General features: G+C 39.5%; 1 protein-coding gene across 1 annotated transcript in view; it reads right to left on the reverse strand.

Annotated features, from left to right (window-relative positions):
• LOC311188423 (putative small intestine urate exporter) overlaps positions 1–21,547 on the reverse strand; it is a gene marked incomplete at both ends in the record, with an annotated part of 161,112 nt that extends 139,565 nt beyond the window's left edge. Inside the window, 2 exons of the mRNA XM_084259523.1 lie at positions 17,517–17,710; positions 21,469–21,547. Coding sequence (XP_084115649.1) covers positions 17,517–17,710; positions 21,469–21,547 — 273 coding nt within the window. The remainder of the gene's footprint in view (positions 1–17,516; positions 17,711–21,468) is intronic.
• Between the last annotated feature and the right edge of the window lie 522 nt (positions 21,548–22,069).

The raw sequence follows: 22,069 nt of genomic DNA on the forward strand, positions 1-22,069 counted from the left end.
CCCAGTACTGACACATCCTTGCCTTTTGGGGAGGAGCCCTATTATGAGGCAGTTATCAAGCACAATAGCTGCAAATAATCCAATCATCAGAAACCAAGTTATAGTGAAAGCAAATAACTTTCCAAAATAAGAGCTATGTCCACTAAGTCATCACTGCTTAGAATAGAGACTGAATCACTGAAGTTCTTCTAATCAGATGAGGTGCATTTATCTTAGTTGAACTTATTATCTGCACATGCAATAAACATTCAAGTCCACCAGGTTGACGACAGTTAATTCTGCTTCAAATAAAACACTAAAGAAACAAGCTGACAAATGTCCCCCCAGTGCCCCTGTGCTCTGTATTTTGGGACAGTTGAGCCACAAGAACAGAGTATTGTAATCACAGGGTAACTCCTTAATGGATGAGGCCAGATCATGTTTCTAGTACTTTAATGATTGCTAGTCCATAAGTCTCACATAGAGAGATGTGAGGCTTGAGAAAATCTGGAATGGGAATCATAAGCAGGCTTTAGATCCTTTCCCTTGTCTTCTGTACAGAGAAAGGGAGTTCTACCCAGATCCAGCTTCCCTCTTACCAGGAAATGTGTGGTGATATCAGATCAAAGAACAAGTGAATGTTAAAAATCATTGTTCTTTCTACTTGCATTTATCAGCACTAGCTAGTGCTGATAAATGTTGGGGACCCTCCCAACAATGTGGTTTATAGACAGATAGGCTGATAAATGTTGAATAATCATCTCTAAATGACAAGTGAAAGCATACAATACAAACACACACACATACAATTAATAAAATTCATCACACTGCTTGAGGGCAAATGTGAAAAATTCTGTGTTTCTTTATATGGTTTTAGAAATCAGTTTTAAATGAAATGCCTTCTTGATTTTAGGTTAGGGCTATAACTTCAAATGAATTGCTATTTCGTCCAAAATCTGTCATCCATTTTTTGAAAGATATATATTTTTATCACCAGTTTACTGTACTGTATGCGATTTAGGGGAAAAGGTTCATGCCTTCTCAGATGTCTATCACCACACCAATAGTGTGACAAATCAGACAGTAAAGACCTGCTTACATGAATGGTATTAAAACTCCACCAGACCTGTGCACTTGCACCTAGACGTGGTCACCTCACAGCCTTGTGGCTTGTCCCTCTGATGTCACCACAGTCACATCACCTGCAGGCAAGAAGGAAACTTAAGACTGATATCATAATTTAATCTCCTGCAAGTTTTTTAAGTAGGTTGATTCTACCAGTGAGGATAGTAACAGTCTCACCACCATCAAGGAGATGCGAGTCAAACAGAGGGGAGATGGGGAAAGAGGTGGCGTTTCTTCTAGAAAGTTCATGGTATCATTTTTGCATCTTCACATCATCTATCCATATTGTGGATGGCTTAAGTGGGGATTTGTGTTTGTTTCCTGTGTCGTTGAGTTTTACAGAGATTATTTCTTAGATTCCTTCACTTCTGTTCCTCTGACTTAAAATATCAAATTTTAGTAAAATAAACTTTTATGCATTTATTTCTGTTTCTGGGCTTAATGTTTATTTCAGTATCTATGGTTACTTGGGCCTTGATGTAATAGACTGATTGGTCTAAAATTTATTAAACTATGCAAGTATCTGGAAGATCTCACAGATACTGCCATTTTTCCTTGCCACATATTTATTTTTTACAATGTTATTGTCTATAATCAACAGTTCTTTTGAAAGTTTATCATCAACGGATTGTTTTTAAAAGGTCTATTACAATGTTTAAATGATAGCAGTTATCAATAAACTAGGGGAAAGTTAAGGTAGCTACAAGAGAGCACAAATGCACCCCCAAACTTGGGTTTAGTTTTCTTAATTGACTACAGTAGTTTATTTCATGTAATTTTTTTCTTCTGATGTGATTTCTTCGATTCACTGTATTTTCTTGACATTTTGTGCTGGGATATAGGAATAGCTGTTAACTGAGAAAAACTATGGCTAAGCTACTGTTTCAGGGTAGTTTGTGAGTTGATTTTTGGTTTTGGGGTAAATAATATCATCTAAAGTTAACAATAACAATCTTCTTTCTACTCTTTACCTATTTAATTCTTCTCCCTCTCCCCAACTCATTTTTCTTAACAGAATTTTCAGAACAAAATTAAATAATGGGTTATCAGTATCCTTTTTTCTTTTTCTATGACTTTCTATACATAGACACTAGTTTCCTTTTAAATAATAAATTGGTTGCATGTTTGAATAGATATATTTTGTTATGTTAACAAGCTTTATTTCTTTTGAGTTGAAAAATCAAAAACAAAGAATGTAAACTGGTTTTTGTCAAATGCATTTGTGTCCTCTATTGAGATTGTTTTTTTCTCTACGAGTCATCAATGTATTATTATATATTTTAACATTGAAAGCACACTTTTATTCCTGACATTAAATTCTTTTAAATCAAAGTAGTTATTACAAGAAGATTGGGATGATATTGATAGGATGACTGAATATTATATTTCATTATGAATATGTTATCTTAGCTTCAACAACAGGAAATGCCAGTTTATAAATCGTGATGTTTTGTCTCAAAACAATAACCCACAGACATGAATTCCCTGTGTGAATAGTGTTGCGCTTGGAATATAAACAGGAGTAGGTGCTTCTCCACCATCTTCCAGATCCTTGATTCTGAATTTTACTAATCTGTTGCGAATTAGATCAGATGTCTACCAAATACCTGGTTGAACTAATATTAAAATCAAAACCTATAAATTAAATAAAGCTGACTGGATAATTATCATCAAAATACAATTATACTTTAATTCTCCCCTAATATTTTTAAAAATCTCTAAATTACAGAATGGTTCCAAGATGAACACTGTAGGGTAAGTGAAAAAGCATCAGACTTTTCTGCCCTCCCATCATTAGGATTGATGATGGATCCCTGTGGTCCTGAATGCATGCCTGATGGCGGGCACCTGGTGTGGGGTGTGGGCATAGGTAGATGGGATTCGACTGGGCTTATAAGGGCAGCGTCATGGGGACACCAGAAGAAGAACAAACAAGAAGGAACAGGAGAGCAGAGAGCAGAATGACGAGAGAAGCAGAGACCACCAGAGAGCGCCACAGAGCCCAGATAGAGTGAAAACTTGCTGGGGGGCTGGGAGGCCTGTCAGTTCATGGTATCATTTTTGCATCATAACCCTGTCAGCCTCCCGGCCCCCCAGCACCCCTGCCTGCCGTGTGCCAGGTAAATCTCAATAAAAGCCTGCAAAAGCCACTGAGGGTTCCAGGACTCCTCCTTTACTCCGTAGGCTCGGGTCATAGAGAACCTGCACTGTGCCCTTCCTGCCATTACAAGCATAAATGAACTTTTTTCCTTAGCCACAGAGAGTGCGTCATTGGTATAATGCCCCTTACCAACATCCCCTCCTCCACAAATAACCTAGAGTATGTTTTCCATAAAAAAAAAAAAAAAGGTCATTCTCTACATTACGTCAATTTCAGGTAATGAAAATGGATACATTACCACTACTTAGTCCTCTGAGCCCATTCACATTTCACCAGAGCAAACTGGTAAAGGACAGTCCTGGAGCCCTCGGTGGCTTTTCAGGCTTTTATTGAGCTTTTACCAGACACGCGGCTGGCAGGCCTTCCGGCCCTGAATCTTCACTCTTTCTGGGTGTAATAAAACCATCCCATACCGGGTGGGTTCATAACCAGTTCAAGCAGACCTGTTGGTGCCTTCATGTTCTCTGCTATTCGCCGCCGCACGCACAATGCCCCACACACACCGCCACCCTGCTCTGTACTCCACTCCATGCCGCTCCACACCACACCATCCTCTGGCCTTATAGGCCCAGTCTCTTGGCCCAGGTGAATCCCATCTACGCATGTCCACACCCTACTCCAGGTGCCCGCCATCAGGCATGCATTCAGGGCTGCAGGGTTCCGACATCAATGCTGATGGTGGGAGGGCAGAAAAGCCAATACTTCTACTTACCCTACACTGGGCTCTCTGGCGTTCTCCTTCTCATGTTCTTGTTCTGCTCTCTTGTTCTTGTTCTTCTACTCTTTCTCTTCTTTTGGTTCCCCGTGACGCCACCCTTATAAGCCCCATCTCTGCCCAGATGTGCCCACCTATGCATGCCCACACCCTATTCCAGGTGTCTGCCATCAGGCACGCATGTAGGACCGCAGGGATCCATCATCAATGCCAATGGCGGGAGGGCAGAAAAGCCTGCTAATCACTGACCTTATAACCAGTTATACCAATAATGTTCTTTTTGGTAAAAGAAATGATCCTCAACAGATGTTTAGACTCTCAGGTTACATTTAGTTGTTATGTCTCTTTTGATTTTTTATTTCTATTATTGTCCCTTAGTCCTTACTGGAGTTTGATGAGTGGTTAAAAAGCACAGACCAATGTCAGATGTCCCTCAGCTAAGGTTTCTCCAATGTTTTCCATGGTTCGATTCGGGTTGGCCATTTAGGCAAGAACACCATTCTGACGATGTAATTCTTTCTTTTTACTTGATATTGGTGGTGTCTGTTGGTTTTTCTCTCTGCCAAGTTACAGCTATCCACATTGAAAACACGTTATTGAAACACACTACTTCTCAATGAAGAAAAGTCTAATTAAGAGAAGTTACTTGGGGATATGGATATATTTCAATTCACATAAGACTTCTAATTGATTTGCTTATTTCAGTGTGGACTTGTGGTCACCTATTTGTCAGTGCTTTACAAGATCTTACCATTACTACTTGCCTTGATGCTCAACTTTTCAGATTTGGTCAGTGGTTCTTCATCATTCTTGGACTACTTATATGCATTCTGGCACAATACAGCATTCCAGGCTCATCAAGTATTTTCCCTAGCCAAGCACAGAAATCAGGCCACTCTTTTTTTTTTTTCCCCCTTGCTATTCCTTTTTTTTTTTTTTTAAGATTTATTTATTTATTTATACAAGAACCAGGGTACAGGCCAGATGCATGGGAGGGTAAGAGGATTCACCAGAGACAGAGTGGGGAACAGAACAGGCAGACTGACGAAATACACCACTGAGGAGAGCAGCAGGCGCGATAGGAGAGGTCTGCCTCGCCATGTGGGATTCTCGCCAGCTGGCTGGGATCGAACCCATGCTGCAGAGGCTGTGGACAGCTTCACAGCACTTTGCTCAACCGCCTGTGCCACCAGGGCAGGCCCAATCAGCCCACTCTTGAAGAGGTCCTGGTTTATGTTAAAGTTTGAGACTCATGTTTAGAAATCTCAGGCTAGATGTGGTCAAGGATGTTGGGTTTTGTTCTACCACAGGTTCATTAGGAGGAGGAGGTGGGGACTACATGTGTATATGTAATTATCAGTTTGTCTGTCTGTGTACTCAGTCTACAAACACCCATGAATTTATACCAATACTGCTTACCAATCCAACACCACAAGTTGTATTCTAATTGTCTGCATCTCAATATTTGTAATTCCTTTTCTCCAGCACATAATTCTTTTTTTTTTCAAATTTGATTCATTTATTTTGGACAAATAAAGATATGAATATAATATGCTTTTTAGATTATGTATGCATCATGAAACTATTGCCACAAACTTTTCAACATATCTATCACCCCTCTAGTCACCATTTTCCTGTGTGTGCTTAGAATATGGATTTACTCAACCAATCCCTCTACCTACACCAGTCTCTCCTTGCCACCACCATCCTCACTTCCATAGACACATTTTTTTATTTTAATTTATTTTTTTATAATAAATTTTATTTTTATATTCCCCATAAAATTGCAACCCCCTTATTTTGACCCCAATCCCTCCGCTCCCGCCCCCTATGCCCCATAGAGTGGCTCTGGTTCATAGTTGTTTGTTGATTTTGATTTTCACTTTCTTATAGTTATTCATTTTCCTGGTCCCTTATTTAAGTTTTCTAGATTCCTGCTATGAGTGAGACCATCCGGTATTTTTCTTTTTCTTTCTGGCTTATTTCACGGAGCATGATCCCTTCCAGCGCCATCCATGTTGCTGCAAATGGCATGTGCTTATCTTTTTTGAATGCTGAGTAATATTCCATGGTGTATATGTACCACATCTTCTTGAGCCAGTCATCTATTTTTGGGTATTTGGGTTGTTTCCAAAGCTTAGCTATTGTAAATAGTGCTGCTATAAACATAGGGGTGCAGGTGCTCTTTGGAATTGATGTTTCTGTGTCATTTGGGTAAATACCTAAGAGTGGAATTGCTGGATCATATGGAAGCTCTATTTTTAGTAGGTCAAGAAATCTCCACACAACTCTCCAACAACAAAGAAAATAATCCAGTCAAAAAATGGGCAGAAGAGCTAAAAAGAAACTTCTCTGAAGAGGAAATGCAAATGGCCAACAGGCATATGAAAAAATGCTCAACATCACTTGTAATCAGGGAAATGCAAATCAAAACTACCATGAGATACCATCTTACACCAGTGAGAATGGCACATATTAAAAAAAACCAGCAACAACAAATGTTGGCGAGGGTGTGGAGAAAAAGGAACTCTCCTGCACTGTTGGTGGGAGTGCAAACTGGCCCAACCACATATTTTTTTTAATTCACATATTTAATGAAGTTATGCTATAAAGTTTTCCTTTTTTTAAAAAATAAATTTTATTTTTATATTCCCCATACAATTGCAACCCCCTTATTTTGACCCCAATCCCTCCCCTCCCCACCCTCCACCCCCCATAGAGTGTCTCTGGTTCATAGTTGTTTGTTGATTTTGATTTTCACTTTCTTATAGTTATTCATTTTCCTGGTCCCTTATTTAAGTTTTCTAGATTCCTTCTATGTGTGAGACCATCCGGTATTTTTCTTTTTCTTTCTGGCTTATTTCACTGAGCATGATCCCTTCCAGCGCCATCCATGTTGCTGCAAATTGCATGTGTTTATCTTTTTTAAATACTGAGTAATATTCCATGGTGTATATGTACCACATCTTCTTGATCAGTCATCTATTTTTGGGCATTTGGGTTGTTTCCAAAGCTTAGCTATTGTAAATAGTGCTGCTATAAACATAGGGGTGCAGGTGCTCTTTGGAATTGATGTTTCTGTGTCCTTTGGGTAAATACCTAGGAGTGGAATTGCTGGATCATATGGAAGCTCTATGTTTAGTAGGTCCAGAAATCTCCACACAGCTCTCCATAGTGGTTGGACCAGTGTGCACTCCCACCAACAGTGCAGGAGAGTTCCTTTTTTGCCACATCTTCGCCAACATTTGTTGTTGCTAGTTTTTTTAATATGTGCCATTCTCACTGGTATAAGATGGTATCTCATGGTAGTTTTGATTTGCATTTCCCTGATTACAAGTGATGTTGAGCATTTTTTCATATGCCTGTTGGCCATTTGCATTTCCTCTTCAGAGAAGTTTCTTTTTAGCTCTTCTGCCCATTTTTTGACTGGATTATTTTCTTTGTTGTTGTTGAGTCTCATCAGCTCTTTGCAGATTTTTGTGATCAGTCCTTTATCATTAGTGTTGTGTGCAAAAATGTTCTCCCAGTTGGTGGGGTTTCTCTTTGTTTTTGTTATTGTCTCTTTTGCTGTGCAGAAGCACTTTAATTTGATGTAGTCCCAGCTGTTTATCTTTGCCTTCACTATCACTGCTTTGGGTGATGTGTCCATAGACACATTTTTCATTCCTCTCCCATCCTGCACCTTCACATGGCACCTCCCCGTGGAGGCCCTCTGTCCTTGCCCACACCTCAACACCTGCCCCAGGCTACTCCTTAGGAAATGGAAATCTTCATCTCAGCTGGGCACTGACACTTTACACTAGTGTCAAAGATAAACAAAGCTGGACACTGCTAGATGTGGTGAGGACAGACTTTAATCATTAATATCCTACTGCAGTATGGAAAAACTCTAACATGACTGAACTCAATTTTAGTTTGTAAGAGGGTGATGGCATATTAAAGGGAGAAGAGGAAATAGAGAAGGTGATGAGCTTGTGCTCAGTTGACTCAGAGAAGTGAAAAATTGTGAATAGACAGGAAAGGGATTGGCCCATGTGAACCCATGGGTTTGCTTATGGTGCTCACAGAATTTGGCTCCTAATCCCCACAGAGGCTCACAGGCAGGGGCATTATCTCCAGAGGTTGACTAGAACAAATTAGAAATTCTTTCAGCATCTTTGAGTTTTCCCAGACAGGTGCTTTAAGGGGGGTAGGGCCATTCTATGGATGCAGCCATGAAATTCTACAAATTATGTTGGCATTTCTCTGATATCATTTGAACAAAATTTCTCAAGAGATGAAGAGTTGAGGGGCAGGTGTTGTATTTTCCTTTTGAATCAGCTCAGTGAAGATAAAATGAAAAGTCAGGTTTCCTCCTATGTCCATATTTTAAAGTGTTCTTCAGTAATAAAAATTCCTGTGATTATCTGAATTAACAAACATCCACCCCCAATTAGGTCATTGAAAATACTCATTCCAATATAATCTGGTGTGTCCACTAAGATTTTAGTGTGATATTCTTGCACTGTCTCTCTGGTTAGGGCAAAGTTGCAGGCAGACACTCTTCTGTAGGAAAAGGGACTGACAACTCTCTTTCCCTTTTTAAAAAGAAATTTTATTGGTTTATAACAAATAAGTTTTAATTATACATCATTAAAATATAAAAATTTCAAGGTTCATAAAAGCTCTTATGTCAGGAGACAGGGACTAAAACCAAATATAACAAAAGATGTTACTATCATGCATACAACTCAGAAAAATCACAAGGGTTTTGGAGCTCTGTGCCAGGACTAGGAGCAGAAAGTAATGTATATTTTTCCATGTGGCATAAGATAGAATGAATATATATCACATAGAAATTCAAACACACCTATGCTTTCAGGCGCTTATAGGGAAATAGCTCACTTTCCCCTCTCCCATCACAAGGAAAATCCTCTGGTTTTACATAGTCAAGGTCTCTGAGAAGATACTCTAAACAAAGTCAGTTCAAATTGAATTTAATCAGTCAAGCAGATATGAAAAGGGAGTCTTTGAGGGTACACAATGCACAACTAAACCCCAGGATATCAGGTAGCGTGTAATCCCTCAGCTTGCTCGTAAGTGGATGAATGTCTATTCTTTCGCCCATTCCTGCACCTCTGCCTGGCCAACAATCAGGTAGAAGACAAGGCCTGCTATGTCAATACCAGCGCAAAGCAAGAAGATATTTCTCCAAGCAAGCTCTGAATCCTGGAGGCAGAAAACAACAGGTTATCAGAGTTTCCCAGTTGGCATCTCTTCTGTCTACTTATCATGGGTCTGGCACCATGTCCTGTTACTCCCACCCTTAACTGGATTTGAACTTCGATGGGCTTCCTGATTGTTCCTGGAATACACAGGTGTGTTTCCTGTGCCTTTCCCTTTGCTCACATGGTTTATCCCACCTAGAAATTTGTTTCATTCCTTGCTTACTTGCTTAAATGTTAGTTTTTTTCAGTGAGTGCTTCCTTCCTTGGGCTTTCATTACAAAATTGAATGTCCACCCTCCTGCACCTGCATTAAACCTCCCCTACTTATTCTTTTGTACTTACCATCTACCATTCATGTATATTTTACTCTTTCTTTAGTTTTTAGCTACTCACTTTCTTAAAATATCTGCTTCTCAAGGATAGGGACTTGTGTGCATTTTATTTACTTATACAATGCAAGGCACAAATTCATGTTCAATACATATTAACTGGATGGGTGAATGGATGGATGGATGGATGGATAGACAAATGAATGTAAAACAGGAGAAAACGGTAGTTTAATAAAAACAACTTAATGTCATAGAAGTATACTTTCTTTTTATTTTTCATTCATATTCCTGAATTTTTGTTGGAAACAAGAATTATGCTGCATGAATGCCATATATATATCTTTCTTCATATAAAGGTTGTATCAATAAGATTTCTTAGAAATATTCAAGTTTTATGCTAAATTTTATTCTACAACTCATCTGCAAAAATGGGAAGCTTTAGTATTAGAAAACCATTAGGACAGCAATGCTGGCCAGAGGAGTATGTCCACTGCTAGACATAACAGGGTAGGGTGCGTTCCTTCACTCTGTCATTCACTCAGTATCTTACTCATACATTCCTCAAATATTTGTTAGGTTACTACATACGATGATGAACTCTTTAGGGATTCCCTGTTACATTCATGGTTTCAGCATTGAAAAATACCACATCATGGAAATTGAATGTTCCAGTCAGAGTGGTTAGAAGAAATGCCATAAATGTTGCTTAAAAAATTGCTGAATGCCTTTAGAATCTCACCTTCTAGGAACTCATAAAGCATAAACTCATAAAATGGAACTTTCGACCATCTCCACACCTGAACCTGTGGTAAATCCCTGCAACACTTGAGCCTAGAATGAAGGATAGAGCATGTGGAATGCTTGAGATTCTTGAGCTTTGCATTGAGCCAAGTTGAGGAGGGAAGAAAATACTCGCACTGTAACTTCAACGGGGGGGGGGGTGTTCTGTAGGTTTCTCTTATAAATATTTGCATCAGAATATAGAATATATAACCTCACCTGCTTTATAAAATATCCAGAAACAGTGGATGAGAGGGCGCCTGCTGCAAAAGCAAATACTTGAGATAGTCCTCTGAGAAAGGAACTATACCTGAAAGAGAGAGAAATATGAGGGGAAAAGTTTGCAGAGCAAGCAAAATGCTAATCTCAGCTCCTCTGTTGCAACTTGTGCTAATCTCTGGGGATACTTGGGCTGTGCTGACCCTTAGTAAGCCTGAAGGTACTGACTAGTGATTAGTAGAATCCTTAATGGGGGTCTGAGACTTGGAAGGCATGAACTGTAACTAACTTGTGAACATTGTTCACACAAAATGAAAGATTAATGGTTTCATCCTATTTATATACTCTCTTGGTACTGTTGTGGAGTCTGATTTTACAACCTGGTTTTGGAATATAAAATCTCTCTCCCAGGGTATAAATAACCCCACATTAAATGAGACGGAGGTATCTCCCTCCTATATTGCCTCCTGATCTGAGGATCAGTGTGAAAGGCCCCCAGGAGCCATGTTTGGAAGGTTGGGTCATCTTGATATTTACCAATATCACAGGGTAGTGTTCCTTCTCCTGTCCCCATCATTTGCCTGCACTAACGCCTTCCATGAGCAAGCCCTGTGTGATCCAACCCTATGCGATGGCTGCATTTCCCAAAGAGAGTCACCTCTGGTTGTACTCTAAACATGGCCACTCTCTACTCTTGTGTTCACCTGAAAAAAATCTAAGTTTATAATGATTGAAGGACTCAGTTTTGGGTTCTTCCAGGAGCCATTTGGATGCAGGGCTGGTGCTGACATTTTTGGGACCTGTTGCAGGTGTCCTCACATTTTACCCTTGTGTCAGAGCAAGCTTGCCTCTAGGACCTGGACTGAGTTTTTTTAAGAGGATAAAACAAAGGGGTCCCTACCGAGGAGCTATATCCACTATGTTGAGAAGGACTCCTACTTCAGACAGGATGCGGAAGATGGGAGATATGAACAAGAAGGCAAGGGTGGTGGGCTGGCTGGATTTCACCCAGTGCAGGGACAACTGCAGTCCAGCTGGGATGAGAACACCTGGGCAGGAGGACAAAAACAGAGTGAACAGGAGGCTCCCTGAACTTCCCACACTCACCCTCCATCCACCTTGGTTCTTACCTATAACAGTAAAGAGTTTCCTGATAGTGTTGAGTCTAAGGATTTTTCTGGAGAGAAGAAAACCAGCCAATTGACCTCCAAGGATAAAGCAGGGAAAGCCAACCAAAAATGGCAGGCCTGTCATGAGCCCACTCTGAGGAAAGAGAGGAGGAAACAGAGGAGCCCACTCTGTCATCATGTCCCACAGTAATGTAGACTGAGATAAGGGTGGGTTGTCTACATCTATGACTACTTATATGCACATCATTTTAATACAAATGTCATGTTAATGGTATGAGCAAATATAATTTAAGTGCTTGGGGGGAAAGATCCATGTAGTTCATAATGAAAAATAAAGGGACAAATGCTTACTATTTATATAAACATCACTTGGAAAAGGAAAGATGCTAAAAAGAACAAAACTGGCTAGAAAAATAGGCAGAGAATACGAACATACAATTTGCAGAAAAGGAAAAAAGTGTGGCTCCTCAACATATTAAAAGGTACCCAAATTCATAATAATTAAACTACTGTCAAATAAAATTTTTCATGGATCAAATTGGCAAAAATCAAATATATCCTTGAATCAAATACACAGAAAATTATGAGAACTACTGCAGAAATGGATGACAAGGGAACAAGGTTTTCATCCCACTATTGTTCAACCATGGGGTACAATCTAGATGTTGCTCCATCAGGATCTCATATGCTGATATGATGTGAACCCTGGGAACAGCATATAAAGAACAGCAGCATAGGCAGTATATAAATATTGGAGTTAAAACACTTTGTAAAATAATATTCATTTGTATAAGCTTGGATTCTCAGAAAGAAACAATGGAAGAAATTATGAGAAACTCATAAGAAAGTTTTATCTGTAGAGTGGGATGGGAGAACAGGGAAACTGGGGACAGGAATAAAAAGATGTTTTACTCTTTAGCTCAATTTATGATCACAAAGAGGAAATGCAAATGGACAACAGGCATATGAAAAGATGTTCAACATCCCTTATTATCAGGGAAATGCAAATCAAAACCACACTGAGATACCACCTTACACGAGTAAGAATGGCACATAACAAAAAAACAAGCAACAACAAATGTTGGCGAGAATGTGGTAAAAAAGGAACTCTCCTACATTGCTGGTGGGAGTGCAAACTGGTCCAACCACTATTTTAAAATGTTTTTATTTTTAAAATGTTTTTAGAAATTGAAACTTGTTTATTATCAGTTCGGTATCTGTAGTAAAATGCTGCAGAAAAATGCAAGGAGGAGACCATCCTTTGTTGCATATAATCCAAACAATGAACATGTCACTCTGACCTGGTCCAAGCTGTTCATTTAATGGATGAGTAAAGCAAGACCATCAAGGTCATGTGACTTAGTGAGAAATATCCTGAGAGCAACCAGTCCAGGTCTCTTGACTTCCCATGTTGGGAGGGCGCTGAGTTCTCACCTGTCTTTCCAACCACTCCCATCCTGGTCCTCCTCAGCCTCAGTGTCTGATCATCCCCAACAGCAGCCTCAGAACACCTCTCTCTCAACATTGACATCCCTAATTCTCTAGACATCTTGTTTTCTTACTCCCTGGCCTGTGTTCCTGGTTTTCTGCTGCTTCTGGTCCTGCTCCACCTTTAGAGACAGCCACTGCCTCTGTGCCCCTGGGCTTTCTGATCTCAGCACCCCAACCTCCTTGCATGCAGGAGTCCCAGGCTCTCACCTCTGCTAAGAGGCCAGCTTGTTAACCAGTTTGCATGTTTCATTAGGGAGCCCAGGCACCGTGGAAACACTACTTTTGAGTCCAAAGAATGAGAATAGCAATAGTTCAACCTTGTGTTATCTTTATGGTGAAATATGATACACTGCTTTCTGCTTAAAGAGCTTCTGAACAGCAAAAGAGACATTAACCAAAACAAAGAGACACCCCACTGATAAGGAGAAAATTTTTGTGCACATTGCTAATGATAGGCACTGATCAAAAAGATCTACAAAGAATTGAAGATACTCAGCAAAAACAAAGTAAGTAATCCAGTCAAAAATCGGCAGAAAAGCTAAATAGACACTTCTCCAAAGAGGAAATGCAAATGGCTAACAGGCATATGAAAAAATGCCTTGTAATCAGGGAAATGCAAATCAAACCACAATGAGATACCATCTTATACCAGTGAGAATGGCACATAATAAAAAACTTAAAACAACAAATGTTGGTGAGGATGCAGAGAAAGGAACTCTCCTACACTGCTGGTGGGAGTGCAAACTGGTCCAATCACTATGGAAAGCTGTGTAGAGTTTCCTCGATCTGCTAAATATGGAGCTTCCATATGATCTAGCAATTCTACTCCTAAGTATCTATCCAAAGAACACAAAAACATTAATTCAAAAGGACACATGCACTCCTATGTTTATAGCAGCACTATTTACAATAAGTAAGCTATGGAAACAAACCAAATGACCAAAAATAGATGACTGGAGCAAGAAGATGTGGTACATATACACAATGGAATATTACTCAGCAATTAAAAAAGAGAAACTCATGCCATTCGCAGTAACATGGATGGAACTGGAAGGGATCATGCTCAGGGAAATAAGCCAGAAAGAAAAGAAAAAGAAAAATAGTGGATGGTTTCACTTATAGGAGGAATGTAGAGGATCCAAATAAGGGATCAGGGAAAAAATAATTATAATAAAGTAAAAATCAAAATCAACATTCAAGAGGCAACTATAAACTAGGGACATTCTGCAGGGTGGGGGAGAAGGGAGTAGGATCAAAACAGGGGTGGGAAGAGCACAAGGGACTATGGTGATGGTACACTGGTAAATGGGGGGAGGGGTGTGAATTTCACAGGGACTATAACCAAAATGAAAATGCACACATTGTACAAAAAAGAAGAATGATGTAAAAAATATATAAATTTAAAAAATAAAATAAAGTAAAAAAGAGAATTTAAAGGCTACTATCAATCAGAGCATCTGTTAATTTTGTGAAAAATGAGAAAGTTGTACCCATAAGTGCACCATTCTCTACATATGTTGTACTTGAATGAAGTGTTTCCTTAAAAATATCCACAAGTGTTTGATATAAGTCCTATCAGGAATATCTAGCCTGTCAATCATATCTTTCAGTATTTTTTTATACTTCTAAGTCACAGCTTTCTCAAAGATAGATTTAATATTGCTAAAGCTTTGTTGTTCAGGCTGACAGGAGAGCATCATGTTTGCAAATGCTCATTGGAGTAAACATAACATTTTCTATGTCCCCTTAAAAGTGTGACAGTCTATGAATGTCGTATTGACCTAAAACCAGACCACTCTGTCCCAATAAGCAGTAGGTTACTTCTCAATGAATCAGAATCTCCAAATCAGAAGGCAAGTGAACCACATTGCAGTTCCTATATGAGATCCTGCAGCCAAACCCCCTAATTTTGTAAATATAGAAAAGACAGAGAATTCCATCAAGTATTTAAACAGAACAGAATGAGTTTTTGCTCTATACTTACATCTCTGATATTAAGATGAAGTTCAGAGGTCATGTATGTTGGTGTGTATGTCAATGACATATAATTACGCCAGTATATACTGAAAGAAGAGACTAAAATGGCCCAAAGTGGCAGGGATGTGATCATAGCCTTAATGGGAACAGACCAACCTGGAGAACTGCCCTAGAAGAAAGCACATGACAATGCCCCCTCTATTAGAAGACAGAAGCTTTGCTCCACTGCACATCTCACCTCCAACTTATGCAGACAGACATGGAGATGACAGAGGAGTTACTCAGTGCACCTGTTCAGCCAGGGAAGCCACGATGTATTCCTTCTCACCAGTGCTGATAAATGGATGATTCACAGGGTCCTCATAGACGAAAAGAAACCAGAGCAAAGAACAGGCACAGCCTAATCCACCTGGGAGAAGAGGTAACTGGATTGGAGTTTGTAAGTTTTGCTCTACACTGATGATTCCTTTAATTGTCCAATATTTTACTCTTCCCTGAATCTACAACTGGGCAAAGTAATGTCCTAGTGCAGGTAGATCTTAGCCATTTTCCTGGGAAGAAAATACTACTGACTACACGCTGCCCAAGGAGATATGAGACACAGAGAAGTGCCAGCTATCCCACAGAACAAAGAAAATGAGTGACTGTTGTTGAAAACCACAGAGCTGGGGTAGTCTGGAGATGACAAATTAGTAAAGTACTAGAATGTTGCTTCTGGAATGTTCCATATGTGTTTGGGAAGGCTCTGTAGCATGTCCTGTCTACTATAGAAACACTTGCATCTCACATGGCTACCTGCCCTGCAGCCTCTCCTGGTTGACTCTCTACTGCAATAAATATTTTATTTATGATGAGATCATGTTTCCACAATATTCTGGTTGCATAAGTAATAGAAAATACTTAAAAATGTATTAAATAAATAAACATAACTAAAAATACAATCATACCAGAAAACATTTTCAACAACTTATGAAAGAAAGATCTTTGGGGTCCTTTGCGGGTTCAAATGAGAATCAGGACAAAATGTTATGATGTCTTTAAATTCACAAAGTTATTTTAGTTACACATTCGGGCTGCTGAAACATTTTGCAAATCTGACAACATGGTTAGGCTTGAACATTGTCAACTTCAGTTATGTAAATATCCATATCTATTAGGATTTGGCTAACCATAGATAACTTGCAAAAAAGAAATCATGCCCAGCATTCTTTGCCATAAAACAGAAGTCTTAGATCAAAGGACACAAACTTACCAAAGATATAGAAAACATAAGGCCATCCAATGGTCTGGCAGAGGACACCTCCCACAGCAAAAATGATGAAGGCCCCCAATGATGTCCCTAAACAGAAGTGAAGTTATTCTGGGTGTGAGGGTCAGGCTTGGGAATCTATGTGCTTCCTACAGATCAAAACCCCACACAAAGGCTAGTTGTACAGTTACTAAAGGTATGGCCTGAGATCCAGTCTACCTAGCTTTAAAACCTGCTCCTTCACTCAACAGCTCTGTGATGAGGTAGCACATACCTAACAATTAGGGACAAATACCTGATAGAGCAATGGTGATCAGCTGACTCCGTTCCATTGGGGGTGCCCACTTGACCCAAATTGAATACTGACCTGTAGATCCCATAACCTGAAAAAGAAAATTTCCCTTCTTAGTATCTGAGGTCATTTTGGAACCCATACTCTACTCATACTTAGCAAACATCTTGGTACCTGGGCTATGCCTTGGACAACCCGAAGGACAATGAACAAGGTGGGCCCAGTATCAGCTGCCAGTGGAGAGAGAAGAGTCAGGACTGAGGAAATGACCAAGCCAGCACTGACCACATATTTGGCTCCAAATATTCCAGCCACGTAGCCACTAGGGATTGGCGCCAATAGCGAACCATAGTTGAGGGCGCTGAGGATGAGTCCTTGTATTTTAGGATCCCAGTCATACACACGGGCCTAGATGACAAAAGAGACATCACCATTAATCTCTGGCTGGACACTTGAAACTTTTTATTATGAGGAATTGAGAGGAAAAAAATACTTATAATTAGCAGTCCGCTTTCCTTTCATGTCTCTCCAATTCCTGTAATCTACCACTTTCATCAACTATATATATGTATATACACATATAGGTGTGGTTAATATATTATTTCCCTTTTTCATCACTCACCAGTAGCAAATTTACCTGATCCATTTCTATATTAAAAAAGCCTAAAAAGAAAAGAAACGTGTAAGCAATAAAGCATCATAGGCTAGGTAATAAAAAGAATGTGAAGAGTGAGTATACAATCTCCATAGATACTTATTATGTTCTTATATAATTCCTGGAACATAGCAGGTGCTCAATAAATCATTCTCTAATTAAAACCATTTGAATTTGAGAAACTGTCCATAGCCTCATTAAACTTACCACTGGCTTAGGTTCCTTTTGAGTTTCAGTCCAGTTGTCCTGGGTGTCAGTGGGAGGCCCTTCTGTGGAGGCATTGAGCGCTGTGTGGTTCACCATAGCTGGCATGGTGATGCCCAAGCTCATTTGTTGGGCGGAAAGAAAAATGTTACAGAAGAGCAAGATGAAGGCCAGACCATGTCGGACTGAGCAAAAACCTGAGATGAGAAAGCACAGAAAGTCTTATAAACTGGTGCTTGACTCCCACATTCCCTCAGTCCAGAAAAGACTGCATTCTGTCTGTGAAGCAGGAATATGGAGAAAGCAGACAATATTCTGTAGAGTTTGGTGGGCACCTGTTCCCCAGGGAAGTGAGGGGACTGGTAACTCGTTCAGAATCACTGTTCGGAGACTTAAAGAATGTGTGGAGTTGGCCACAGTGAGCATTTATAAAGAGATTTCTAGACAGGGTCCCGGGATGAGCTGAAGAGAGTGGGAAAGGAAACTGGATATAAAGACTGACCAGAGAATGTGGATAGTAAAGGAGAAGTTGTTGGAACTGTCCGTAGTGTCTCACATGAGCATCTGGGATGATGTGTGGTGCCATTTATCACGAGAGAACATGGTTTGGTTTGGGGGCTGGGAGATGAGGCTTGAGAGATAGGTAGGTCAAACTACAGAAGTGCATCCTCTTTGAATTTTTAGCTAGTCTTGCACAAAATGTGCCAGTGTTCTATGAGAACTCCTGGGTGATCCCTGGGATTGTGTGCAGACACAGAGTTGGACAGGAGCTAGAAGGGTTGATTGAATTGCCCTGTCCTCATGGCATGTGGGTGCACCACATTCTGGCTTCTGCCAGGGAGCAAATCAGGTGGAGCGGCCAGTGCTGTTTCCTGTTGTGTAGGGACACTCGGTAGGAGTTCACAAACAGACCCCAACTTGGGGTTGATTCTGGAAGTATTTAGTTGAGCCTCTCCCCTCTCCCATCTTTAAAAAATATACGTTGGATTTTGTATCACCAATATATTGATACAGCTGATTATACTTAGAGGAATTGTCACATTTATATTATTGCTTTTTCCTAGCCTAGAATCAGGATGATTTCCCATATATTCAAGTCTTTCTCTCTGGCCTAAGGTAGAATCATATAGTTATCTTCAGGTAAGTCTCATATGGATTTTTAAAGTTCTTTTTTATTGTTTCCATCGTGCAATCATCGCTCTTGCTTTTCTCCCTTACATTTAAACCAAAAAAATGTATTATAATCAATAATAGGAAAACATAAGAATAGTTTTTGCCATTTGCAATATTTATTTCATTTTCTTGGGTAATATCTCCCTGGGATTTTCAAAACAATGGTAAATGGGAAGATTTAGAGTAGGCACTCCTGTCACATCTGAGTTTACTGGGCATGCTCAGTTATGTCACTAGGTATGCTGCTGGTAGTTAGTAGACTTGTACTTTTATTGTAGGAAGCTACTTTCTTCCTATATTTAATGGAAACACATGAGTTTTATCAAGTGCATTTTAATTCCAAACTTAGACTTTGCATCGCACCTGCTCTACTTACTGCTGTGTGCTAGGGGGCAAATACTGTGCCCTCTGTCACCTGAGTGTTTCACTTGTAAAACAGTGTTAATAAAAGAACCTACCTCAAGGCATTTCAGTGACAACTGAGTACGTTTATATAAGTTTTTAAAAATGATTAACTATATTTGGAACAATCTTCTTATTTTTTGTTTTAATGCAAATGCACGATATTTTTTGCTAAAGTCTAGCTAGAATTACATGAGCAATTATAACTGAGCTTGACTTGTAATTTGTAAATGTGTATGAGTTGTTTTGACCATGCTAGCTTTTTAAAGTTTTAAACTTTCCATCTCAATCCATGAGCTTTTTTCCCTTAATAACTCTATTTCAGCACACTATCATACTTAAGAAGTACTGAGTGCCTGCATATCTCACACTTGATTTTCCTATATGATTAGCACCTCATAATCACATCGTACATTCCTCACAGTGAACCCACATAAGCTTTATTCAGACTTCTTTGATTTTTTTCTAGTGTCTTTGTGTGTGTGTGTGTGTGTGTGTGTGTGTGGCAGCATCCCCTTCGGGAGAACACAATACATTTCATTGTCAAGTTTCCTTTTCCTGAGAGAGTTTCTCAGCCTTTCTATCACCTTGGCCATTTTGAAGGGTACCAATGAGGTATTTGTAGAATGTCCCGAAATTGGCATTTGATGTTTTTTATTCTCACAATTAGACTGAAGTAGTATGATTTTGAGTGGGAGACCCCACAAGCAAATATTACATTCTCATCACATGATAGCAAGGGTGCCTATTTTTTAAGGTGTTTTATATGCACATATACCTTTCTAATGGAGTACCATTGTTTTAGATCTTTGATACTATTTGACAGCCTAAGATTTCTCCCCTCAGGTTTTGTCACGGTAGCTCTCCCATGAAGGTACATAGTATCAGCATGATTTACTACCCTTGATATGGACTTTAATCACTGACCTGTAGGAGCATTTGCCAGGTTTCTTCATTACAAAGCTACTCCTTATTCCTCCCTTTCCACACTGTGTTCTGGAAGAAGTCACATGCATAGTGCACACTCAAGAGAGGAAGTAGACTCCACCTTCTTAAAGTGGGAATCTCCATGAATTATTTGGATATCTTCTGTACAGGATACAAAAGCAATTTCTACTTCTTAAGAAATCTCCCAGAGTTTTCCTAGTGAAACTACCAGGACATAATTTATTTTAAAATGGATAAGTTCCCTCCACTAAGTCACCAAACATAAAAAAAAGATAAAATGGATAACTTTTGGACACATTTTTCCATTTCTTACATTACTTTTGACAAGAATTTTGTTCTTTATTCAAACACGCACTATATTTTCATAGAAATACATGAACTTGTTCTATTTACCATATAATTAACAACATTTTAATCCTTCTGTCTCTATTTCCTCTATGATTACTTATATTTAATCTCTCTGCAGATCAATCTGAGTATTGAATGGCTTGTTTTACTACCAAGAATGCAACATCCTTTTCCAAGAATCAACCTTCTATTATTTTTATTTTGATTTCCTTCACCATAGGACATTTACATTTTCCCTACATTTTTGTTGTCTATTTTGGTTCTCCACAACTTTCCTTGAAGTTGTCGACATTGAATTGGATGCTTAACTAACAGCTTTTTCTTGTGACATATTATTTTTAAAAAGAAGTGGCAACATAGATGAGAGAGAGGAGGAAAAGTGACATTTATGAGATGGTGTAAAGAAAAAGCCTGTTCCCTCTGGGTACATCTGGTTAAAATATGAGCAGAAAGATTTAATGGTGTGCTCCCCACCCCTCGTCAACTTAGAGAAAAGACAAGTTGTTTTCTAAATTTCCTACCTTGCATTGCTCTGCAATTTTTCCTTCATCTAAAACAATGTTGATACCTCCCTGTCCTACATGACATTCAAAGATTTTTTTATTTTTTTTTTTTTTTTGTATAGAGGCATGCTTTATTTATTTGTTTGCTGGTCTGTTTGTTTGTTTTGTTTATACAAGCACTGGGTACAGTCAGAAGCGCGGGAGGGTGAGAGAATTCACCAGAGCCAGAGCGGGGAGCAGAGCAGGCAGAAGGACCGAAGTACACTGCTGAGGGGAGCAGCGGGCGGCAGGAGAGGTCTGCGCGCCATGTGGGACCCTCCTCCGGTGGCCGGGGAGCAGCCGGGGATCGAACCGGCGCCGCAGAGGCCGCGGGCAGCTTCGCAACCCAGCGCTCAACCGCTGCGCCACCGGGGAGGCCCTCAAAGATTTTTTTAAAGAACAACTAGTTTTCAGTAAAAATGCTTTTTAACTGTCTTGAATGCTCAACAATGGTGTCAGAAAGAAGATGCTATATATCATCATTAAAAGGCAAGTCAGGTAACAGAGATCCAGTTTCATCCACAGCCAGTATATGATTTTACCTTTCCTGGAGGTTTGTGCTTGAGCGATGTTCAGGACACTCTCATTAGAAACATCTTCCCTGTCTCCTTCTACAGACATGTTGTTTCTCTTTTCCCAGGGACTGGCATTTATCTAGTGGAATAATAGAATGCAAAAGCAATCAGAGGTGGGGGAAGTGTCATATATCATAACACATTGCCCCAAATCTTCTAAGAATTAGGAGAAAATGTTTTTTGTGGGAAAAGTGCTAGATTAGGGTCTTGGTTTTTCATCCTGACTATACCTAGCCAATTGTGTGACTCTGGGATGGTCCCAGTTACCCTTGCTAATATTAGTTCTGCTTCTCTAAAATAAGGATCCAGTCTGGATTGCTTGGCTGAGTGAAATATTCTTTCCAGTCTATATTTCCATGTCTCTAATCTGATGTTACTATCAGATGTCAAAAACGATAAACTTCTTTGAAATTTCTTTCTTAATAAAACTGTATTGAATGACCAATGATTTACAATACCACAGTTTGGGGGAGTCCCATTTGGAGTGGTACAATTTCACATGCCCATGTCTGTGTATGCCTCACCTCACTCACCACCAAAGCACATCTGTATGTTTTCAGTTAATAAA

Source organism: Talpa europaea, assembly GCF_964194135.1.
Source record: "Talpa europaea genome assembly, chromosome: 2".
In the NCBI taxonomy this organism is placed as follows: Eukaryota; Metazoa; Chordata; class Mammalia; order Eulipotyphla; family Talpidae; genus Talpa; species Talpa europaea.